The sequence below is a fragment of the Syzygium oleosum genome, unplaced genomic scaffold, assembly GCF_021117445.2.
Source record: "Syzygium oleosum isolate NSW1041296 unplaced genomic scaffold, Sole_v2.1 Sole_v2.01, whole genome shotgun sequence".
In the NCBI taxonomy this organism is placed as follows: domain Eukaryota; kingdom Viridiplantae; phylum Streptophyta; class Magnoliopsida; order Myrtales; family Myrtaceae; genus Syzygium; species Syzygium oleosum.
In genome coordinates this window covers 11,754,102-11,772,985 of record NW_026607485.1, presented here as the reverse complement: position 1 = coordinate 11,772,985, position 18,884 = coordinate 11,754,102, and the positions used below count along the sequence as shown (strand labels likewise).

The 18,884-nt window shown below is 41.7% G+C and overlaps 2 protein-coding genes and 1 pseudogene across 2 annotated transcripts; all 3 read right to left on the bottom strand.

Annotated features, from left to right (window-relative positions):
* Positions 1-230: 230 nt before the first annotated feature.
* Positions 231-1,232, bottom strand: LOC130138432 (malate dehydrogenase, cytoplasmic-like). The gene is made up of 5 exons (XM_056312543.1): positions 1,201-1,232; positions 797-1,068; positions 592-730; positions 382-497; positions 231-306 (listed from the first exon to the last, which is right to left on the bottom strand). Exons 2-5 carry the CDS (start codon positions 958-960, stop codon positions 237-239), a joined length of 489 nt encoding a protein of 162 aa, XP_056168518.1. The 5' UTR covers positions 961-1,068; positions 1,201-1,232; the 3' UTR covers positions 231-236.
* Positions 1,233-3,333: 2,101 nt separating this feature from the next.
* On the bottom strand, positions 3,334-4,005 carry LOC115688964 (malate dehydrogenase, cytoplasmic-like). Its single transcript, XM_030614934.1, has one exon. The coding sequence runs from the start codon at positions 4,003-4,005 to the stop codon at positions 3,334-3,336; it is 672 nt and encodes a 223-aa protein (XP_030470794.1).
* A 12,097-nt stretch (positions 4,006-16,102) lies between these two features.
* On the bottom strand, positions 16,103-18,523 carry LOC115688960 (probable F-box protein At3g61730; annotated as a pseudogene).
* Positions 18,524-18,884: the final 361 nt, after the last annotated feature.

Sequence of the window (18,884 nt, the reverse complement as noted above, 5' to 3'; positions counted from 1 at the left end):
GTTTTCAACCGGCGCATACAATGTGCCCCAAAACGCATTTGCCTCCTTCCCAGCAACTTGCCAACCTTGGAGGAGAGTGGAACATCGTTGGAGGTACGGAAAATCTTATTTTGCCTTTAAAACCAATTTCTGTATTATGGGCATGACCTTCTTGTCGTGTGTGGCCAGGTCTCCCCATTGTGGACTTCATGTATATGAATGCGGTCCAAGCAAGAGAACATTATTTCGGAGCTTCCTCATGAAATTAAACATAATGTTCTCTTGCTTGGACCGCATTCATATACAAGAAGTCCACAATGGGGAGACCTGGCCACACACGACACGAAGGTCATGCCCATAATATAGCAAATGGTTTTAAAGGCAAAATAAGATTTTCCGTACCTCCAACGATGTTCCACCCTCCTCCAAGGTTGACAAGTTGCTGGGAAGGAGGCAAATGCGTTTTGGGGCACATTGTATGCGCCGGTTGAAAATATCCCAACGGAAACCCATTGATCCTAAGAAAGTTCAGTAAAAAAATTTAGAATAAAAAGTTGTGCTAATCAAGCAGAACTAAATTGGGGTAAAAGGAAAGGAAAAAGTCTGCAATACCGCTGGAGTTCCGGAGTACCCGTCCCAAATGTGATTGCATAGAGAAGTAGCAACATTGTTTATATACGTAGTCCTCGTAGGTTTTGTCCGGATATCCATTCTACAGTTGCGAATCGCTCCGGTCAATTCTACCATCACCCTTCAGCAAGTAAAGATTTTTAGTATTAAATCTGTAAATAATCAACTTAATGACAATTTGTCTCACCAGTTGTCATTGCCAATTCTAGCACACACAGCTTGATTATCGGGCTCAATCCAGCCATGAGTGATGTCCACGTGTTGTATAGAGGAATTGATTCCCCAACAAATCAAATTTTGCACATTCTCAGGCTCAATATCTATTCTGTCAGCTATAAAAAACGCAGCCATGTCCTGGTCTGCTCTCGTCAGACTAGTGATGTTTCCCAGAGGTAGCAACGGTGCAAAATGATGAACAACCCTTGCCCCTATGCTGGCGGGGTGGCTAAAGATCAAAATCTGCAAAAAAAAAATAAAGAAAGGTCCCTCCTTCTGTTCTTAAAATATAAGTGCACACTTAAAAAAAAAAAGACTCAAATCACAGTTCATCTCGGGCCTCCAGTTCACATCCTTTCTTGGAAAAAAAATTACCTTGCAATTGGCAAGTGCATGTCCTACTAAAGCCTCAGAAAACTTTATGTGGAATTACAACTTTATTTAAGTTAAATAGCAACATTTATTTTTTTCTTTTTGTAATTACTAGCTGTTCTAACAATCTACCAATATTTGGAGCTCATAACTCGTATTTGGTAAATTTAACACGTTGGTTGGTGCTTGAATCAATTAAAATTTGATAAATTATTGAAGCCGTTGGTAATATGAAAAAATCAAATAAAAGTTGGTTGGTGACTTAAATTAAAATCTGTAACATTATACAATAATTAGTAACCTTTTTTTTTTCAAATAATTAGTAACCTTAATAAGTCGGTTCTTGATACATTTCCTGATTAGTCGGTAATGCCAAAGAATCAAATAATGCAAGTACTCTTGTAAAAGGGTTGGTAAGTTTCTTGGGACCAGGCTCTTTCAAAATTTTACTAAATTTGGAGCCTTAATCTCTCGCTCATCACGCCTCTCTCCTCATCGGCTCTTGTCTAGGGTTTTTAGGCGGTCTCTCTCCCTCTGTTCCTCTCTCCAACCAATCGATCAACAGTATGGCTCATGTTTCCCCACCTCACCACCCCAAAGACTTCGTCCGTATATTGATTACTAAAGGTGCAGGACGCCTTGGAGCGAAGGTGGCAAGATTGGCCGCCGTTGGAGGCATGCTGGGGCAAAACCACCGTGTTCGGCTTCATTTGCTTTGTTGGATGATCTATCGGAGACCCTGGAAGGTGTGGTATCTACGGGCAACTATGAAGAAGCATGCCAAGGTATTTATTTTACAATACTCATTGCACATTTTTGGAAGACGAACACCGAGGTCAAGATTCAAAGCAATGGAGAAAAAAATTGGAATTTATAAAGAGATAGCTCAATCTTTAGGAGCTCATGCACACCCTTAGTGCAAGGTTTTACTTGTCAGCCACCCAGCCAGCCTTGGGGCAGTGATTTTCTAGCAATTCGCACCACAAATCCCTCTGGCAAACATTACGAGTCTTACTCGAGCCGATCATGACAGGGCGGTAGGTCTTATCGTTGAAATGTTGCATGTTGCGAGGGAACGTTTGCGAAACCTGATTATGTAGGGAATCAACTCATCTGTTCAGCATGCGGACATTAATCACAACACGGTCGTCGACAACCTGGTCGGGCCTCCGGATGCTGTGCGCATCCGCCTCAACGATGATGCTTGGATAATGAATGAATTCAGGAGGAATATTTGAGAGCATGGATACAATATCGACGGGGATCCTGCACGGGCTCCATACTATGCTAATAGTGCCGTGGGAATTTGCAGTCATATACACGACTGGTGGATGGGAACTCCACCCGAAACCTGGGTATTGGTCGGAATGATATCTAATGGGGCCTATGGTGTGCCCAATAACTCCTTGGATCTTTCCCAGCAATTTGCCAGGATGGTGTATGGGCCATTCAAGAAGGTTTCCCCATTATAGATTTCATGAATGAAAGCGTGATCGAGGCAAGAGCTAATTCTCATGCTTTTCATTTGGAAGTAATGACAGCTATGGCACGAACCCATCAGGATGGGTGGTGAAAGGAGTGTTGCAGCTGACGGACAGTGCTATTGTGAAAATGCAGAGATTTTGTTGGATTCCATGAACTCAAGGAAATTTCACTCTGTTGATGAAATTCCACTCTGTTGATGATATCAGCAGTTTGCAAATAAACTTCAACAGAGTGGAATTTCCTTGAGTTCATGGAATCCAACAAAATCTCTGCATTTTCACAATAGCACTGTCCGTCAGCTGCAACACTCCTTTCACCACCCATCCTGATGGGTTTGTGCCATAGCTGCCATTGCTTCCAAATGAAAAAGCATGAGAATTAGCTCTTGTCTCGATCACACTTTCATTCATGAAATCCATAATGGGGAGACCTTATTGAATGGCCCATACACCATCCTGACAAATTGCTGGGAAGGATCCTAAGGAGTTATTGGGCACACCATTAAGCCCCATTAGATATCATTCCGACCGATACCCAGGTTTCGGGTGGAGTTCCCATCCACCAGTCGTGTATATGGCTGCAAATTTCCACGGCACTATTAGCATAGTATGGAGCCCATGCAGGATCCCCGTCGATATCGTCTCCATGCTCTCAAATATTCCTCCTGAGTTCATTCATTATCCAAGCATCATCATTGAGGCGGATGCGCACAGCATCCGGAGGCCCGACCAGGTTATCGACGACCGTGTTGTGATTAATGTCCATATGCTGAACAGATGAGTTGATTCCCCACATAATCAGGTTTCGCATACGTTCCCTCGCAACATGCAACATTTCAGCGATAAGATCTACCGCCCTGTCATGATCGGCTTGAATAAGACTCGTAATGTTTGCTAGAGGGATTTGTGGTGCGAATTGCTGGAAAATCACTGTCTCAAGGCTGGCTGGGTGGCTGACAAGTAAAACCTTGCACTCATGGTGTGCATGAGCTCCTAAAGATTGAGCTATCTCTCTATAAATTCCAAATTTTTTCTCCATTGCTTTGAATCTTGACATCGGTGTTCGTTTTCCAAAAATGTGCAATGAGTATTGCAAAATAAATACTTTGGCATGCTTCTTCATAGTTGCCCGTAGATACCACACCTTCCAGGGTCTCCGATAGATCATCCAACAAAGCAAATGAAGCCGAACACGGTGGTTTTGCCCCAGCATGCCTCCAACGGCGGCCAATCTTGCCACCTTCGCTCCAAGGCGTCCTGCACCTTTAGTAATCAATATACGGACGAAGTCTTTGGGGTGGTGAGGTGGGGAAACATGAGCCATACTGTTGATCGATTGGTTGGAGAGAGGAACAGAGGGAGAGAGACCGCCTAAAAACCCTAGACAGAGAGCTGATTGAGGGAGAGAGGCGTGAGCGGGAGATTAGGGCTCCGGCCTAGTAAAATTTTGAAAGAGTCGGTCCCAAGAAACTTACCAACCCTTTTACAAGAGTACTAGCATTATTTGATTCTTTGGCATTACCGACTAATCAGGAAATGTATCAAGTACCGACTTATTAAAGTTGCTAATTATTTGAAAAAAAAGTTACTAATTATTGTATAATGTTACAGATTTTAATTTAAGTCACCAACCAACTTTTATTTGATTTTTTCAGATTACCAATGGCTTCAATAATTTATCAAATTTTAATTGATTCAAGCACCAACCAACATGTTAAACTTACCAAATACGAGTTATGAGCTCCAAATATTGGTAGATTGTTAGAACAGCTAGTAATTACAAAAAGAAAAAAAAATAAATGTTGCTATTTAACTTAAATAAAGTTTGTAATTCCACATAAAAGTCGGTAACCTATTCTCCACAAGTAGGTAGTAATCTTGAAAAAAGCTTAATGTTTTAACAATTTTTTGTTTTTAGTACAGAAAAAGCAAAACCTCAAACCTAAAGGTCAAAAGCCAAAAGACAGACCAAACGACCACTTGGATTGATGACTTTGAAAGTTTAAAATCATTGACACGGTTAGGAACTTGAAGGTCTTGGGTTTTCATTTGGAGTTACACTTATCTTATTTTAACGGCTCGAATTAACGTGTGGACACCTAGAAAATTGATAATAAGATGGTTGATCAAAGAACAAAGGGCTAAAGACCGCACAAAATGCTGAAGAGCGAAGTTTGGCATCAAGTCAAATTGAAAAGGATGCCCACCAGGTGTCATGTTAGGGAGAAAACTGATCCGGGCATTAGACGTGGCTTAGGTTGGATGCCTGGACCAAACCGCCTCAAGACATAACCATTCTGTTTGGATGAGTCCTCCAGAGGCCTATGAGTAGGGTTTCCATTAGCTTTTCTATAAATTTGAGTTCTCCTTTTAGGCACAATGTTAAGATACAAGAGGAAGTCAAGGGTTTACAACTTCGCAATGTAAATTGAGTCAGTTTCTGTGAGAGAAACTGTAAGGGCTAAACATTGAATTAGAGTAACGACTTTAATGAGTAAAACTGTCACGCCCCGAACCCTACGGACGCGCAACATCCCACTATGGTCGTCACGATGCGACGTCCCAGGACTCGTCGTCGACCCTTCATTTTATCTTTTAATTACATATGCGGAAGCGATTCCAATAATCACCCGAACAACTACAATAAATAGGGATAGACAGGAAAATGATTCGCAACAGTTAAACAACACCATTTTTAATATTTACTTGATTAACCCCTGGGAACATTTTTACAAGCCCACTTCAGGCATTACCACAAAAGCTAACACAAAGATACCAGGCTGGGGCCAATCTACTTCACCAACAGGTCAATCCCAAAAAGCCAGCTTCCAGACACCCGAACCATATTGGGTGCATCAACATGCTAAGGGCCTGAAAAATCTTAACAACAACAAATGAGACGAAAGTTTCAATAAATTAACGGCCTAAGCCCCGTTTAGAAGGCCAACTCACCTCGGGGGTCCCTAATCACGCGACCATGCACTGGACACAAGTCATTAATCAATCACAGACATCCTTACCTCGCTTTGGCACACGTGTCATGCATAACATCGGTCAACAATGCCATAGCAATGCACACAGCACAACACGTACTCGGAACAGATAAAGAGATTTCCCATGCATCATGCGTCCATACTCGCGCGTCTCGATTATAAGGTAAAACCACTTGGGCACTTCCCGTACCATGCCTAGCAATATTCACTCCATAATCTAACACTATGCAACATGCGTGTTCCATTTCTTAATTTCTCATGACCCCTCAGATCCACTGCAACATCAAGCGATACACAGCGAGATGGCAATCTTCCGGGATGACTGGACATCCGATGAATCGAGCGCGATCTACAGCAGACCTCAACAAATCAGGCATCCGATAAATCGAGCGCGATCTACAGCAGACCTCGACAAATCAGGCATCTAATGAATCGGACGCGATCTACAGTAAACCCCGATAAACTAGGCATCCGATAAATCAGGCGCAATCTACAGTAGTCCTCGATAATCAGGCATCCGACAAATCAGGCGCAATCTACATCAATCCCCAATAAGTCAGGCATCCGACAAATCAGGCGTGATCTACAGCAGTCCCCGATGAGTCAGGCATCGTCAAGCGGTATCCAGTAAGACGGCTTCAACATGTGACCACACGAGCACTCGAACATTCAAAGCCAATTCTTATCTTTTCATTTAGCCAATGCATGCATGAGTCGTGCTTACATCAATGCCACAGAACAATGCCAAGTGGTCACATATGCAAATGGTCAATCGACTTTGTGAACCTTATTTCAAAACATAATTGTCATCCTTAAGGCATTAAATTCATTTAGCTACTCCAACTAATCAACATGCCCATTCGTAGAATAAGCATCATAACTCAAGCATATAAACCACAATGTAACATTAGAATTTGTCCGAGAATATCCATATTTAATTTCGGAAATTAATTATTTAATACTAAAATATTAATATTTAAATCCGAAATTTATTTACTTAATAATAAAATATACTTAATTCCGAAAATAATCATCCAAATCATTTAGCCAAATACGCTAATTTATACAGTAAAATCCAACTATGGACTCACCATCCAAACATATACGATCACAATTCGGCATTAGAATCATTTGAAAATACTAATATTTAATTTTCAGAAATTATTATTTAATTATTATTATTTTCTTTTAAAATAATAAAATATTATTATTTAATTTCGAAAATTAATTTCTTTAATAAAATAATCAATAACTTATCATCAAATAGCGATAACTTATCGCAAACATGATAATAACATATCACGCAAATAGTCATAACTTATCGAACAATTATCGATAACCTATCAATCAATTCCCGATAATTTATTGCTAATTTCACCGATAACCTATCATCCAATTCTCAATAACCTATCGCCACATCCAAAGATAACTTATCATTCGAACGATAACCTATCGCCAAAGATAACTTATGCGCTAAACTTACTTAAATAACCATTAACTTAATCTAAACCTAAATTAAACTACCCTAAGCAAGTTTAACACCATAAACATGGGATTAGGGGTTAATTTACTCGTCTAACTACGGCGTTAACGCGAGGACGACGGCGGTGGCGCGGCTGTCCACGGTGGTTTCCGGTTCGGGCTTGGCGGACGGCAAACGGCGGCAAACGAGCGCGGCAAACGAGCGGCTGCTGTGGTGGCTGGTCGGGCCTGCTTGGGGGCTGATCCGGGCGTGAAATGGTGTCTGGTGGTGTCGGCTAGGTGGCTGGACAGCAGCGGACCAGCAGCTGCAACGGCGGGGACGAACGACGAGCGAGAACGGCGGTGGACGGCGCGACGGAGGAGCAGCTGTAGGTGGTTGTTCGGGGCTGCTCGGGTCGACTCGGGGGCTAATCTAAGGACGTAATGGCAGCTGGTGGTGGTGGTTTGGGGTGCCGGACAGTGGCGGCAAGCGGCGGAGGCGGACGGAGGGCGAGACCGGCGAGAGGTGCACTCGCCTTGGCTGGAAAGCAGGCCGGCGACGGGAGGTTCCGGGGGGCCAGGGACGGTGCTACACGGTCTGAGATGGAGTTGGGGTGGCAGTGGCTCGACGGTGGAGAGGAGCGGCGAACGGCGGTGGCTGGTCCGATGAGGACAGGCCGGCGGTGAGCAGCAAAAATGGAGGAGCCGAGCGGAAAGGAGAAAGAACGAAGAAGAAAGAAAAGAAGAAGCAGAAGAAGAAGTGCGGGAAACGATGGGGAGTTGGTGGGAGTGGGTGAGGTGGTCTGCCGAAGGGGAAAAGTGGGAGAGAGGAGAGAAAGTCAATGATTGTCCCCCACACAAAAATCTTCCACCAAAATTTTCCCTTTTTTTTTTTTTCAATTTCTTAAATTTTTTCATCCAAATTACCATTTCAAAAAAATCACCAAATCGGATCGAATTTTCGGGACATTACAAAAATACTTATAGAGATGTTGAGTGATTGGTCAAAACATCAATTACTAATATATTTTTTGTTGGTCTCCCTGGAAAAGTAGGTCGAATTGGCTGAACCACATAGAATGTCGTGTGATTATTTGTTTCTTATGACATCTGCTGCATATTGAGACGCATCTTGAAACAAATAGGTGTCAAAGCACAGGTTCATGATGGCTTCAACAGAAAAATAAGAATAAGAGAGATTCAATAGAAGAAACGGTTTAAATGTTCGGTGCATCAAAATATGCAAACTTTGTTAGAGACGCAAGTTGTGTAAGTTGCTCTGGATAAAAAGGCTTAGATGCTATGACTTTGAGGGCAGAAAAGAGTAAATTGTCAGTGAGTCTGCGGGTGGGTATTGGCTCATGCAGTATGAAATTGAGGTTAAGAAGAACAAAGGGAAACGGTGCGGCAGATGCTGATTCTGGTGATGTTGGGAAAGTTGTCAGTGACCATTGATTCATCAACTGATAGATGGTAAGTCGAGTCTCCATCTTCGCTTCACACAACACCAACAAGAACTGGCTTGGAATTTGTTACTGTATAAATAGCTGAGGATGGAACTACAGAGAGGTAACGACAGACAGTGCCGGTGGCAAGGTCGAGCCACGGAGCCAGTGAAGCCAAATGATGGTTTAGCCACTAAAGACAAAATCAATTGCCTGACACGTTTGAGCGCACTAAAATATTGCTTTTGCAGTATCCATGAGACGCGAGGTTGAGTCAGAGAGCCCTTGTAAAGCGGCTACGACTGTGGGACCCATCAATGCAATGGCAAGGTATGTCTCATTGGCCAAGTTTAATCGAGCCTTCGACATGAAGAGCGCCTATGATGGTTGAGCCCACAACGGGGCTCAGAAGGGTAGTTAGTAGGGTTATTACAGAGCGGTTGTGACATCAATGCAAACATTGAGCCAAGAGGAGATTTGTCAAAATATTACCTTCAGTTTGAGCCCGAATTAATAAAGACTCGACTTGAATAATTGTGTGGCAGCTGGGAAAATTAATGAGCATTTTTGTATCAAGAGCAAACTTTGGTCGATGCAAAAGCAGAAGTCTGGCAACTCAACAAGAGGTAAGAGAGTAAACTCAGGTATCAGGTCAACTTGAACCAAACACCAGAGATGTGTCATTTTCTGGAGAAAACTGAAGTGGTCCCACAGCTAGTCCGGGATCGATTGCCAAATTGGATCACTTAAGACCACATATTCAATCTATTTGGACTGGGGTCCCTAGGCCTACGTATAGTTTCGACAAGTTTCTTCTACATATTTTAAGTGGTCATTTGTCTTTTAGACAAAGTGCCATGTGATGTTTAGATTTTGTGAATACTCCATAAATTGAGTAAGTTTCAGACGGAGCACTAACAACTAGGTGAGGTTGATGAGTAAATTGCGCGCAGGCAACAGTTGAGATAAATTGAGTGATTGTGTAATCTTTGATATAGTGTTCATTAACAACTAAATCTTTATGCTCCTTTCTCCACTGACATAGGCCAAATTAGCAAAACCACGTGAACCTTTTGTGTGATTATTTTTTTTATGTGGCTTTCATCATTGCAATCAATGTTTCCTGATATAATTTTCAGTAGTAATCATGTCAATGTGGCCTACTAGTAACTTCAGTCAAGGACCCATTTGCTGACTACTAATTTCCAATAGCATGTTTGCCAGCATTGCCTTGAAAAAGAGAGACCAATATCTCGATACACAAGTTTTATCTCTACAAGCAAAAGAATAACCCATCACATTGAGAACGTTTGACCAAACCACAAGCATAACACAGATATAAAAGTTATCCATTAGCTAAAAGGAGAACAACAAACTGTAACACCGTGGTTTTATCGAAAGGCAAATTGACAAAACAAAGCATTTCAATACAGATTTCACTGAAGTAGTAAGATATAAAGAGCTAGATTCAGGGTGGACAATTGAAACCTTTAAAGAACCATCGGGACTTACCTTTCGAGTGTCCATACCCCTAAAACTCACAGCAATACAAAATAGAGAACCGCCAATATTTGTTGGGGGGACTTCATGAATTTGTCTACCCGCCATACTGCATCATCTCAACAGTACCAGTCCAATCAAAAGATTAGAGATCACGATAAATGTTACGTTTCAGTTGACAAAACTGCTACAGACAGGTTCTTGACAAAGAAGGCCGCACTTTAGAAAGAAACGAAGAAAAGGTCTAGACTGGGATGGCAGAGGGGTCAAAGGACAAAAGAACACAATTCAAATATTAAATGATGCAACATCAGAAAAGAAGACCAGACCTTTAAGCATCGCTGATAGCTCTGAGACTTTTCAGACTCTAAAAGGTAGAGGTAGAATCCAGATAGTACAAGTAAACAGGACTGCCATGTGGCCATGGAGTTGCCAATTCCCTACAATCAATAGGAATTATGATTAAGAACGTAACAACTATAACTCAAACATATGACCAGCTGCTTTTAAGATATCCAGACATACCCTCCAAAGTCCAAACTAACATTGTAGCATCACTTGCGAGATCTATAGGAGTCCAGGGCGCAAGTTCAGCTTCAAAACTATCAATTCTTGGCTGTCCCATGATTCCCTTAGGGCCATACAAAATATTTAACAATTCCATGAGTCTGCAATAGCGTGCTGGTGAAAAGTGGATGCCAAGATTTGGTACTTTGGACGGAGACACGTGTTGATGGGTAACTCGGGTGAGGCACCTTAATCTGCTCATAGACAGGTGCACATGAATTTAGCACAACTTTAGTTGTCAAAGAAACACCAAAGCGTGACTTCTAACATAAGTTTAGTAAAGTCAGAAACCCAACGAAGAAAAAGAGAATATATTTTACCGGATCAACTATTACTGCCATAACACACCTATCAATGAGAGAACAGAAATTATCATGGCATCCTTTGTATCTACTGCAAGAATTTTGTGTCTTAGGGCGCGCATGGAATCCATTCTGGAGAAGAAATTCTGCTCCAGAATGCATTCCGGAACAGAAATGCGTTTGTTAAAATAATTTTGGAATGCATTCTGGAGCAATTTTTGCATTCTGGAATAAAAACGCGTTTGGTAAAACTTCATTCTTTTTTTTGCTCTAGAATGAATTTTGCTTCCGGAATGAGTTTTGGCCCAAAAAGAGAAGCTACTTTTTGTAGCTTCTCTCTTCCTAATGCATTCTAGCCGAAATTTCCTTTTTACAAGAAATAAAAAATTTCAAAAAATGAAAAAATCAAAAATTTCAAAATTTCACAAAATGGCTTAGAATACCTGTGGCCATCCACTTTGAGTGAAATTTAAATTTTTTGAGGTGCCAAAAAAAAAAAAATCAAAAATTTCAAAATTTCACAGAATGGCTTAGAATACCTGTGGTCACCCACTTTCAGTGAAATTTAAATTTTTTTAGGTGCAAAAAAAAATAAAAAAAAATAAAAAACTTCAAAATTTTACAAAATGGCTTTGAATACCTGTGGCCACTCACTTTGAATAAAATTTAAATTTTTTGAGGTGCCAAAAAAAAATCAAAAAATATAAAATAAAAAATTTTACAGAATGGTTTAGAATACTTGTGGCCACCCACTTTGAGTGAAATTTAAATTTTTTTAGGTGCAAAAAAAAAATCAAAAAATCAAAAATTTCAAAACTTCACAGAATGGCTTAGAATACTTGTGGCCACCCACTTTGAGTGAAATTTAAATTTTTTGAGATGCCCAAAAAAATTTCAAAATTTCATAGAATGGCTTATAATACCCGCGGCCACCCACTTTGAGTGAAATTTAAATTTTTTGAGGTGCCCAAAAAAGTAAAAAAATAAAAAACTTCAAAACTTCACATAATAGCTTAGAATACCTGTGGCCATCCACTTTGAGTGAAATTTAAATTTTTTGAGGTGCCCAAAAAAAATCAAAAATTTCAAAACTTCACAAAATGGCTTAAAATACCTGTGGCCACCTACTTTGAGTGAAATTTAAATTTTTTGAGGTGCCAAAAAAAATAAAAAAATAAAAAAATAAAAATTTTCAAAACTTCACAAAATAACTTAAAATTGGCTACCCACTTTGAGTGAAATTTAAAATTTTTTAGGTGCAAAAAAAAAAATTAAAAAAAATCAAAAATTTCAAAATTTTACAAAATGTCTTATAATACATGTGGCCACCCACTTTGAGTAAAATTTAAATTTTTTTAGGTGCAAAAAAAATCAACAAATCAAAATAGATTTCTGTTCCAGAAATCAATTTCTGAAGCAGAATTAGTCATGTTTTACCAAACAGATTTCTCCTCCAGAAATCAATTTCTGGCAAGAATTCCAGAAATCAATTTCTGGTAAGAATTTGATTTCTGGAGCAGAATGGTTACCATTCGCACCCTTAATATCTCTGGCTGTTTATTCAATAAACGTGGACAAAGAGACGGGCATTGAACAGTTAAAAGGTACTTTGTAGGCCGTCTACCAGGGTCGCTTTATCTCTGTGTTTCGAGAAAATATTAGGTGCAACTGTGATTCCACTGTGGCAAAATCCGGGCCCACCACCAGGCGACACGTGGAAATGTGGGGCCAGCTCGCAAGCGGACGGATTTATGCGCAAAAAATAAATTTCTCTCTCTTGCTAGCCTGCACACGCTAGCCCTCGCCTCCTTGCGCTCTCTCTCTTGTCCGCTGCACATATTTATTGCTTTCTCTTGTATTCTCTCTCCTCTCTCTTTCCAAAGAAGAACGTCAAACATCTTTTCCTCTCCAGCATCTCTCTCCCGCAAACATTTTCAAAATTTTGAATCTCTTTCTTGGCTCTCATATTTTGTTGCTCCGCTCGTCGCTGCTCCGGCATTCAGCAGCCGTTCCTCGCCGTCGCAACGAAGCACATCAAGGCCGCCCCTCGCGCGCCAAAAAGGGAGTGAGGCAAAGGCTGAGGGGCGGGTGACCGCCCTCAACAAAAGTTTCGAGTTCTCGAAGTTTTTCGGGAGCAAGCACCAGCTCGGGGACGAGGTTGGGAGAGGGCATTTTTTCTTTTTGGTCTAAGGCGGCAGCTCGCAAGGCGAAGGTGGTTGCCGCTGCCGCCAAGCCCAAAGCAGCTGCGAAGCCGAAATCTACGGCGGGTGTGAAGAGAAAGGCGGCCGAGAAGCCGAGGTTGATGCCCGCGGTGAAGGCGACGCCCGAGAAGAAAGCTGTGAAGAAGTTTGCCGCCGCAAAGCTGAGGAAGACGCCGGTGAAGAAGGCAAAGAAGTGAGTCGGTGATGTGTCCTTTACTAGCGTAGGGGACGGCATTTTAGACGAGGCTTTGGTTGTGTGTAGATGGTTTGGCAACATTTGACGTAGCCCTTTTCTTTCTTATTTTTTCTTTTTCTCTTCGTTATTGAATTGTGCTAACTCTATTCTTGTTAGCGCATGTTTCTATATAAGCTTCTAGGGGAGATTTTATTAAATGGTTGTGTTTGATAATGGGGAATCGAAAAGCTCTGACTTGTGTGGTGCTCCAATGGCGGTCTCTTCTTCTGGGTCTGGCCGTTTCTTTTCTTTCTCGTCGCACACGCTAACTATAATGTTATTCTTGGCGATGTAAAATGAAGAGAGGCATTAGTTAATCTTACAAAAAAGATTCCAATGAAAAAGTGAAATGATGTATGGGTCTCTCATGGACTAGACGAAACTGGGTCCACAGATAATTGTTTGTATCGAAACTCTCTCTATTTTGCATCAGTTTCTTCAACCATAGAAAAGAAGGAATTATTGCTTGCGTATCTAATTTGATAGGAAGAAAAGGGGGGAAATAAGAAACTTTTCGCAGCGCATTCGTTTTGAACTTATTTGGAGCCAGAATTGCTTTTTGAAAGCTCCATCTCCTTCTGAAGCTCTCTGGGATTTCCCAAGAACTCTAAATGGATCGGAGAAACTGCTGACAGAATGGTGATTCTGCATTGTTTTCATTTGGGTTCTCGTTACAAATTTTATCAAGCGAGAACATGATAGTGAAGAAAATGCTCAATCATTGCCCGTAGTTTATTAACTTGTGCCCATCATCATGGGGTCTTTATTTGTATATATCACTCAATGTTTTGAAAAACGAAATGTCATTTTTCTTTTCAAAAGAGAAATTGGAATAAAAGTTCCACAGAGTGTTTTTCTTTTTTTTTTATCGGAAGTTCCACAGAGTTGAGCAAGAAGAGATTGAACTGGATTCCCTTTATTTCCTGATGAGTGATGAGCATTTTCAAGCAACAGAGGGCCGACTCTTGCACTACACTTTGTTTACGCTACACAGCCCGAACGACAAACTATAACATTGAACTCTCCCTTCAACAAAAAAAAAAATGCCCTCTTTCAACCTCGTACCCAAGCTCGTACTTGCGAACCTTGAGAACCACAAGCTCTTGTCGAGGGCGTTTACCGGCCCCTTGGCCTCTGCTTCACCCTGGTAAAGGACACATCATCGACTCACTTCTTGGCCTTCTTCATCGGCGTCTTCCTCAGCTTCGCGGCGGCAAACTTCTTCACAGCTTTCTTCTCGGGCGTCGCCTTCACCGCGGGCTTCAACCTCGGCTTCTCGGCCGCCTTTCTCTTCACACCCGCCGTAGATTTCGGCTTCGCCGCTGCTTTGGGCTTGGCGGCAGCGGCAACCACCTTCGCCTTGCAAGCTGCCGCCTTAGACCAAAAAGAAAAAATGCCCTCTCCCAACCTCGTCCCCGAGCTAGTGCTTGCTCCCGAAAAACTTCGAGGACTCGAAACTTTTGTTGAGGGCGGTCACCCTTCCCTCGGCCTTTGCCTCACTCCCTTTTTGGCGCGCGAGGGGCGGCCTTGATGTGCTTCGTTGCGACGGTGAGGAACGGCCGCTGAATGCCGGAGCAGCAACGAGCGGAGCAACAAAATATGAGAGCCAAGAAAGAGATTCAAAATTTTGAAAATGTTTGCGGGAGAGAGATGCTGGAGAGGAAAAGATGTTTGACGTTCTTCTTTGGAAAGAGAGAGGAGAGAGACTACAAGAGAAAGCAATAAATATGTGCAGCGGGACAAGGGAGAGAGCGAAAGGGGGCGAGGGCAAGCGTGTGCAGGCTAGTAAGAGAGAGATTTATTTTTTGCGCATAAATCCGTCCGCTTGCGAGCTGGCCCCACATTTCCACGTGTCGCCTGGTGGTGGGCTCGGATTTTGCCACCGTGGAATCACAATTGCACCTAATATTTTCTCGTTTCTTTCACTGCTCATACATGGGGCTTTGCTTTTTGACAGCAGAGAGACCTTTATGTTTTTCTAAAAATAGTCCTTATCCATGGGGGTATCCACGAGTTTTCCATTTTTTAATCCTGCAACCCCCCGGGAGATCTACTTGCTCTTCTTTGTATGCTCTTGGTTGAGTGATTCATCCAACACTGGTGTCACGTCACTTATAACTTTCACATGTTTCTCCCTCGGATGATTATTTTGCATTTCCCACTCTGAACCTTTTTCCTCTGTGTTTGCCCCACTAATGAATGATCAGTTGATTAGACGTTTTGGTTTTCTTATCCAGGTCTTACCGAAACTTCCAGTCTCTGATTATTTGAATGAATTCTGCTACTCTTATGTTCAATTCGGCTTCTGGGCCATTTATGTTATTTGTCCTTTTTCAAACTGTTGAAATGCTACGAGATATAGAAGAGTCCTCACTGTTGACACGGAGATTTCAATTCGACCAAGGTGCATGCATGAAGCTGTCACGTCCATGTCTGTACGTATCAGCACATCCAACATCTAATAATCCTGTCTGATACATGCACTGGTTCTACTGCTCCATGAGTCCCTAAGAAGGCGCGAGGAAGATGGAGTCTCACGCTCACAGGGAATATAACATGTCTCTGAATGACCTTGTCCTTTGTTGGGGTGATAGGATAACGCACCCGATCATCAGTTGGTTAGCCATTGTTTGTTCTTTTGATATTGTAAGATTACATATGCATGTCGTTTACTATGAGAGTTTTCAGATTTTTATTCAAAATTGGAATGAAATGAATCACAGAAGCTGCTGACAAATCCTGATCGAAACGACTTCGCCGTCAACTCCAGCTTTCATGACTTGATATTTAAGATGCAAGCCAGCGTCAATACAGTTCAAAAGCTGTCAATGTGAGAATTAAAGTCACCGTTCTGCTTCTTACTTCTCTGCATCTTTATGTCAATACCATGGAGAGAAAACTAGCTCCATGTCGATTTACGCGATCAGATAATTACTGCCGCTTCATGATCAATTCAGAAGCAATGTAGCTCTTCAGTATATGTGCATAGGTCAACTTTTAACTGATTGATTTAGAGCAATACCTTCATTTTTCTCTAAATTGACATTTACTGCAATTGCATGGACCGTGACCGTGGCCTTTGGTTCCCAATCACCAGACTTCCCCACCCATGACTTGACATAAAAAATTGCTGCCACAAAGTTACGAAAAATTTTCAGTAATCGCAATACAGCAAGCAATTAACCTATCCAGATTGCTACTCTATGATGGCCCTGTCACTGAGGGCGATAGTTTAGTTAGGCATGGACCTACGGATTCTGTATGTTTCTGTTGCTGCTAGCAGAAAGCTTAGTAGCTAGTATGAAAGTGGGAAACTTTCTGTGGGTAGCTGCATGCTTGGGCATTTTGAGCAGGAAGGCAATGATGATTAAGCAAGAACGAAGTGCTAAGATCACCTGAGGTTGAGGAATCTTTGAGGTGACTAACGTCAAAAATGGCTCCAGAAGCTGCTTCTGTATTCGCTTTGATATTGTGAGCTCCTACAACCTGATATTCCCAAGTTCCGTCCCGGTATCCCTCGTTGAGGAAGAGTTTGATGTGCCTCGCATCGAACGTTAGCATGGTTTCTACCACAGAGAATCTTCTTGAGTCCTATGTGGCTAAATCAAACTCTCAGACCATTTTCGCAATGTCAAGAGGAGACCACGGAAAGGAAGTGATCTTTAGTTTCCGATGATCCTAATTATCTCCCTTGAATGCCTAAATGATTCTCTCCAAGAAACTCACGATCAGTTCAAAGCAAGAAACCACGTCACACAATTTGCAACAGGCTGACAATGCCAGTTAATTCATGAGAGTTATGAAAACCAAAATTCATGAACCTAGTGTTGTGGGTTGCCAATGTTTTATTTGAGCATATCTAACATCATTATCGTTTAGCCTACTCAAGCAATTGCAAGAGAAATAGATTGGATATCCTCGATATCTTTTGAATTCAAATATTAATTTGTACCGAGTGGTCAGCCCGTGTCAGCAAAGACGGGGAAGACATGTTTTACCAGAGAGAGGAGATCTATATCATGTCAGCTAATACAAGAACCCAATTGGTTACCTTGACATTTACTTGGGTCACACATCTGACAGCGAACTTGATGCAAATCTGTGTGCAGACAAATGCGAAAGCATAAGGTTAGAGAAGCCATGAAGATCTTCTGTTGTCCATACTAAACATTTAAAGTGGAGAAGAATGGCGGGCCACATCGCAACTAGCGAGTACCAGCTATCCAGATTCCCGTTCTGATGTTCTTCAGCAAGCAATAGGCGCCAGACTGCAATCTCTTCTCCGTGTTCTCTGCTTCTGGTATTTCCACAGGACTCAAACTCTTGGTCAGGAGTGCCTGTGATGAATCAAGAGAGAATGCACCAATTCCCATCCAATCTTGAGTTGTCAATTTAAAAGAAAAAGTTAAAGACATCATTGTTGTAAATCAAAATGAGTTATCCATGCCATACGATGCGCGGGATGTAGCCTTCTTACTATTTGTATGCTACTGTTTCCAAGTCTAAAAGGCGTGACAACTTGCTATGTAGTTATCCTTTTTTCGCCTGATCTCATCTTTAAATGGGACATATCAGGAAAAAAGGAAGCACCGGAAGAATTACTCACTGAGATGCTTCTCCTGCTGACGAAACCTGTAAGAGTGACTCCCATCTTGTCCAAGAGAAAAAGAAACGAGGCGAATATACCGGCTGCACTCTATAATAAAGGCAAGTTGGAAAAAAAGTTGTGTTTCTCACTAAAAGCCAAAGCATAGAGCGAGATCCCACTTGCATGCAACTTGCTTAGGCTCAGGGACTCGAAGATCACGCAAACAAGCAAACTTCCATATGCTCTCATCCATCATAAGAAGACGGTAAAGCCATTTGCTGGCCAATGCAAGCATCACCAGAGATCTTCCGCCCAGAAACCTTGCTATTGCCGTCCACGCGTCTGCTTCATTGCTTTTCACATGCTCAAAAGAGAATGCGAATTTTGAGAACTCTTGCTCAATTTGACGGGGTGGAGGCCAGTGGAGGGGCAAGCAAAAAATAATTATGACAGACAACACAGACGAAAGGAAAAGGTAACTCTCTGAACTGTGGTCCTTTGTCGCACAACAAAGGTGTCTCTCCGTCAGTGTGTACAGCGAAGAGAACATACATACAATATGGCATCAACTATGAACAATGAAGAACTGAGAGCTTGTTTCCTAAAGCAAGTCGACCAAGGAGGGACAGCAGATCTTTTGAACTTTTGTTTCTACTTATACAGAACAAGATATGCGAAATCGCTAACCAACAAAGAGAGCCTTCCTCAGAAGAAAGACGAGGGAATATAGCTCCAGATTGCAGAAGTAATCGGTAATCCTGAAGAGTCCTTAGGAAAAAGCAAAAAGCACACGAGAACTTAGTAGTTCTAGCTTCGATCTTCAAGTTTTTGATTAATGAAGATGATAAATTCCACCGCAAGTGAGAAATTACGTCTACAACTCACTCTTTCAGAGAATCTCAATTACATAG

Coding starts and splice junctions, on each gene's coding strand:
- LOC130138432 (XM_056312543.1), bottom strand. CDS start 960: ATGGCTGCGTTTTTTATAGCTGACAGAATAGATATTGAGCCTGAGAAT. Junction 731..796: donor AGAATTGGCAATGACAACTG/GTGAGACAAATT, acceptor TACTTGCTGAAG/GGTGATGGTAGAATTGACCG. Junction 498..591: donor GGTACTCCGGAACTCCAGCG/GTATTGCAGACT, acceptor GAACTTTCTTAG/GATCAATGGGTTTCCGTTGG.
- LOC115688964 (XM_030614934.1), bottom strand. CDS start 4,005: ATGGCTCATGTTTCCCCACCTCACCACCCCAAAGACTTCGTCCGTATA.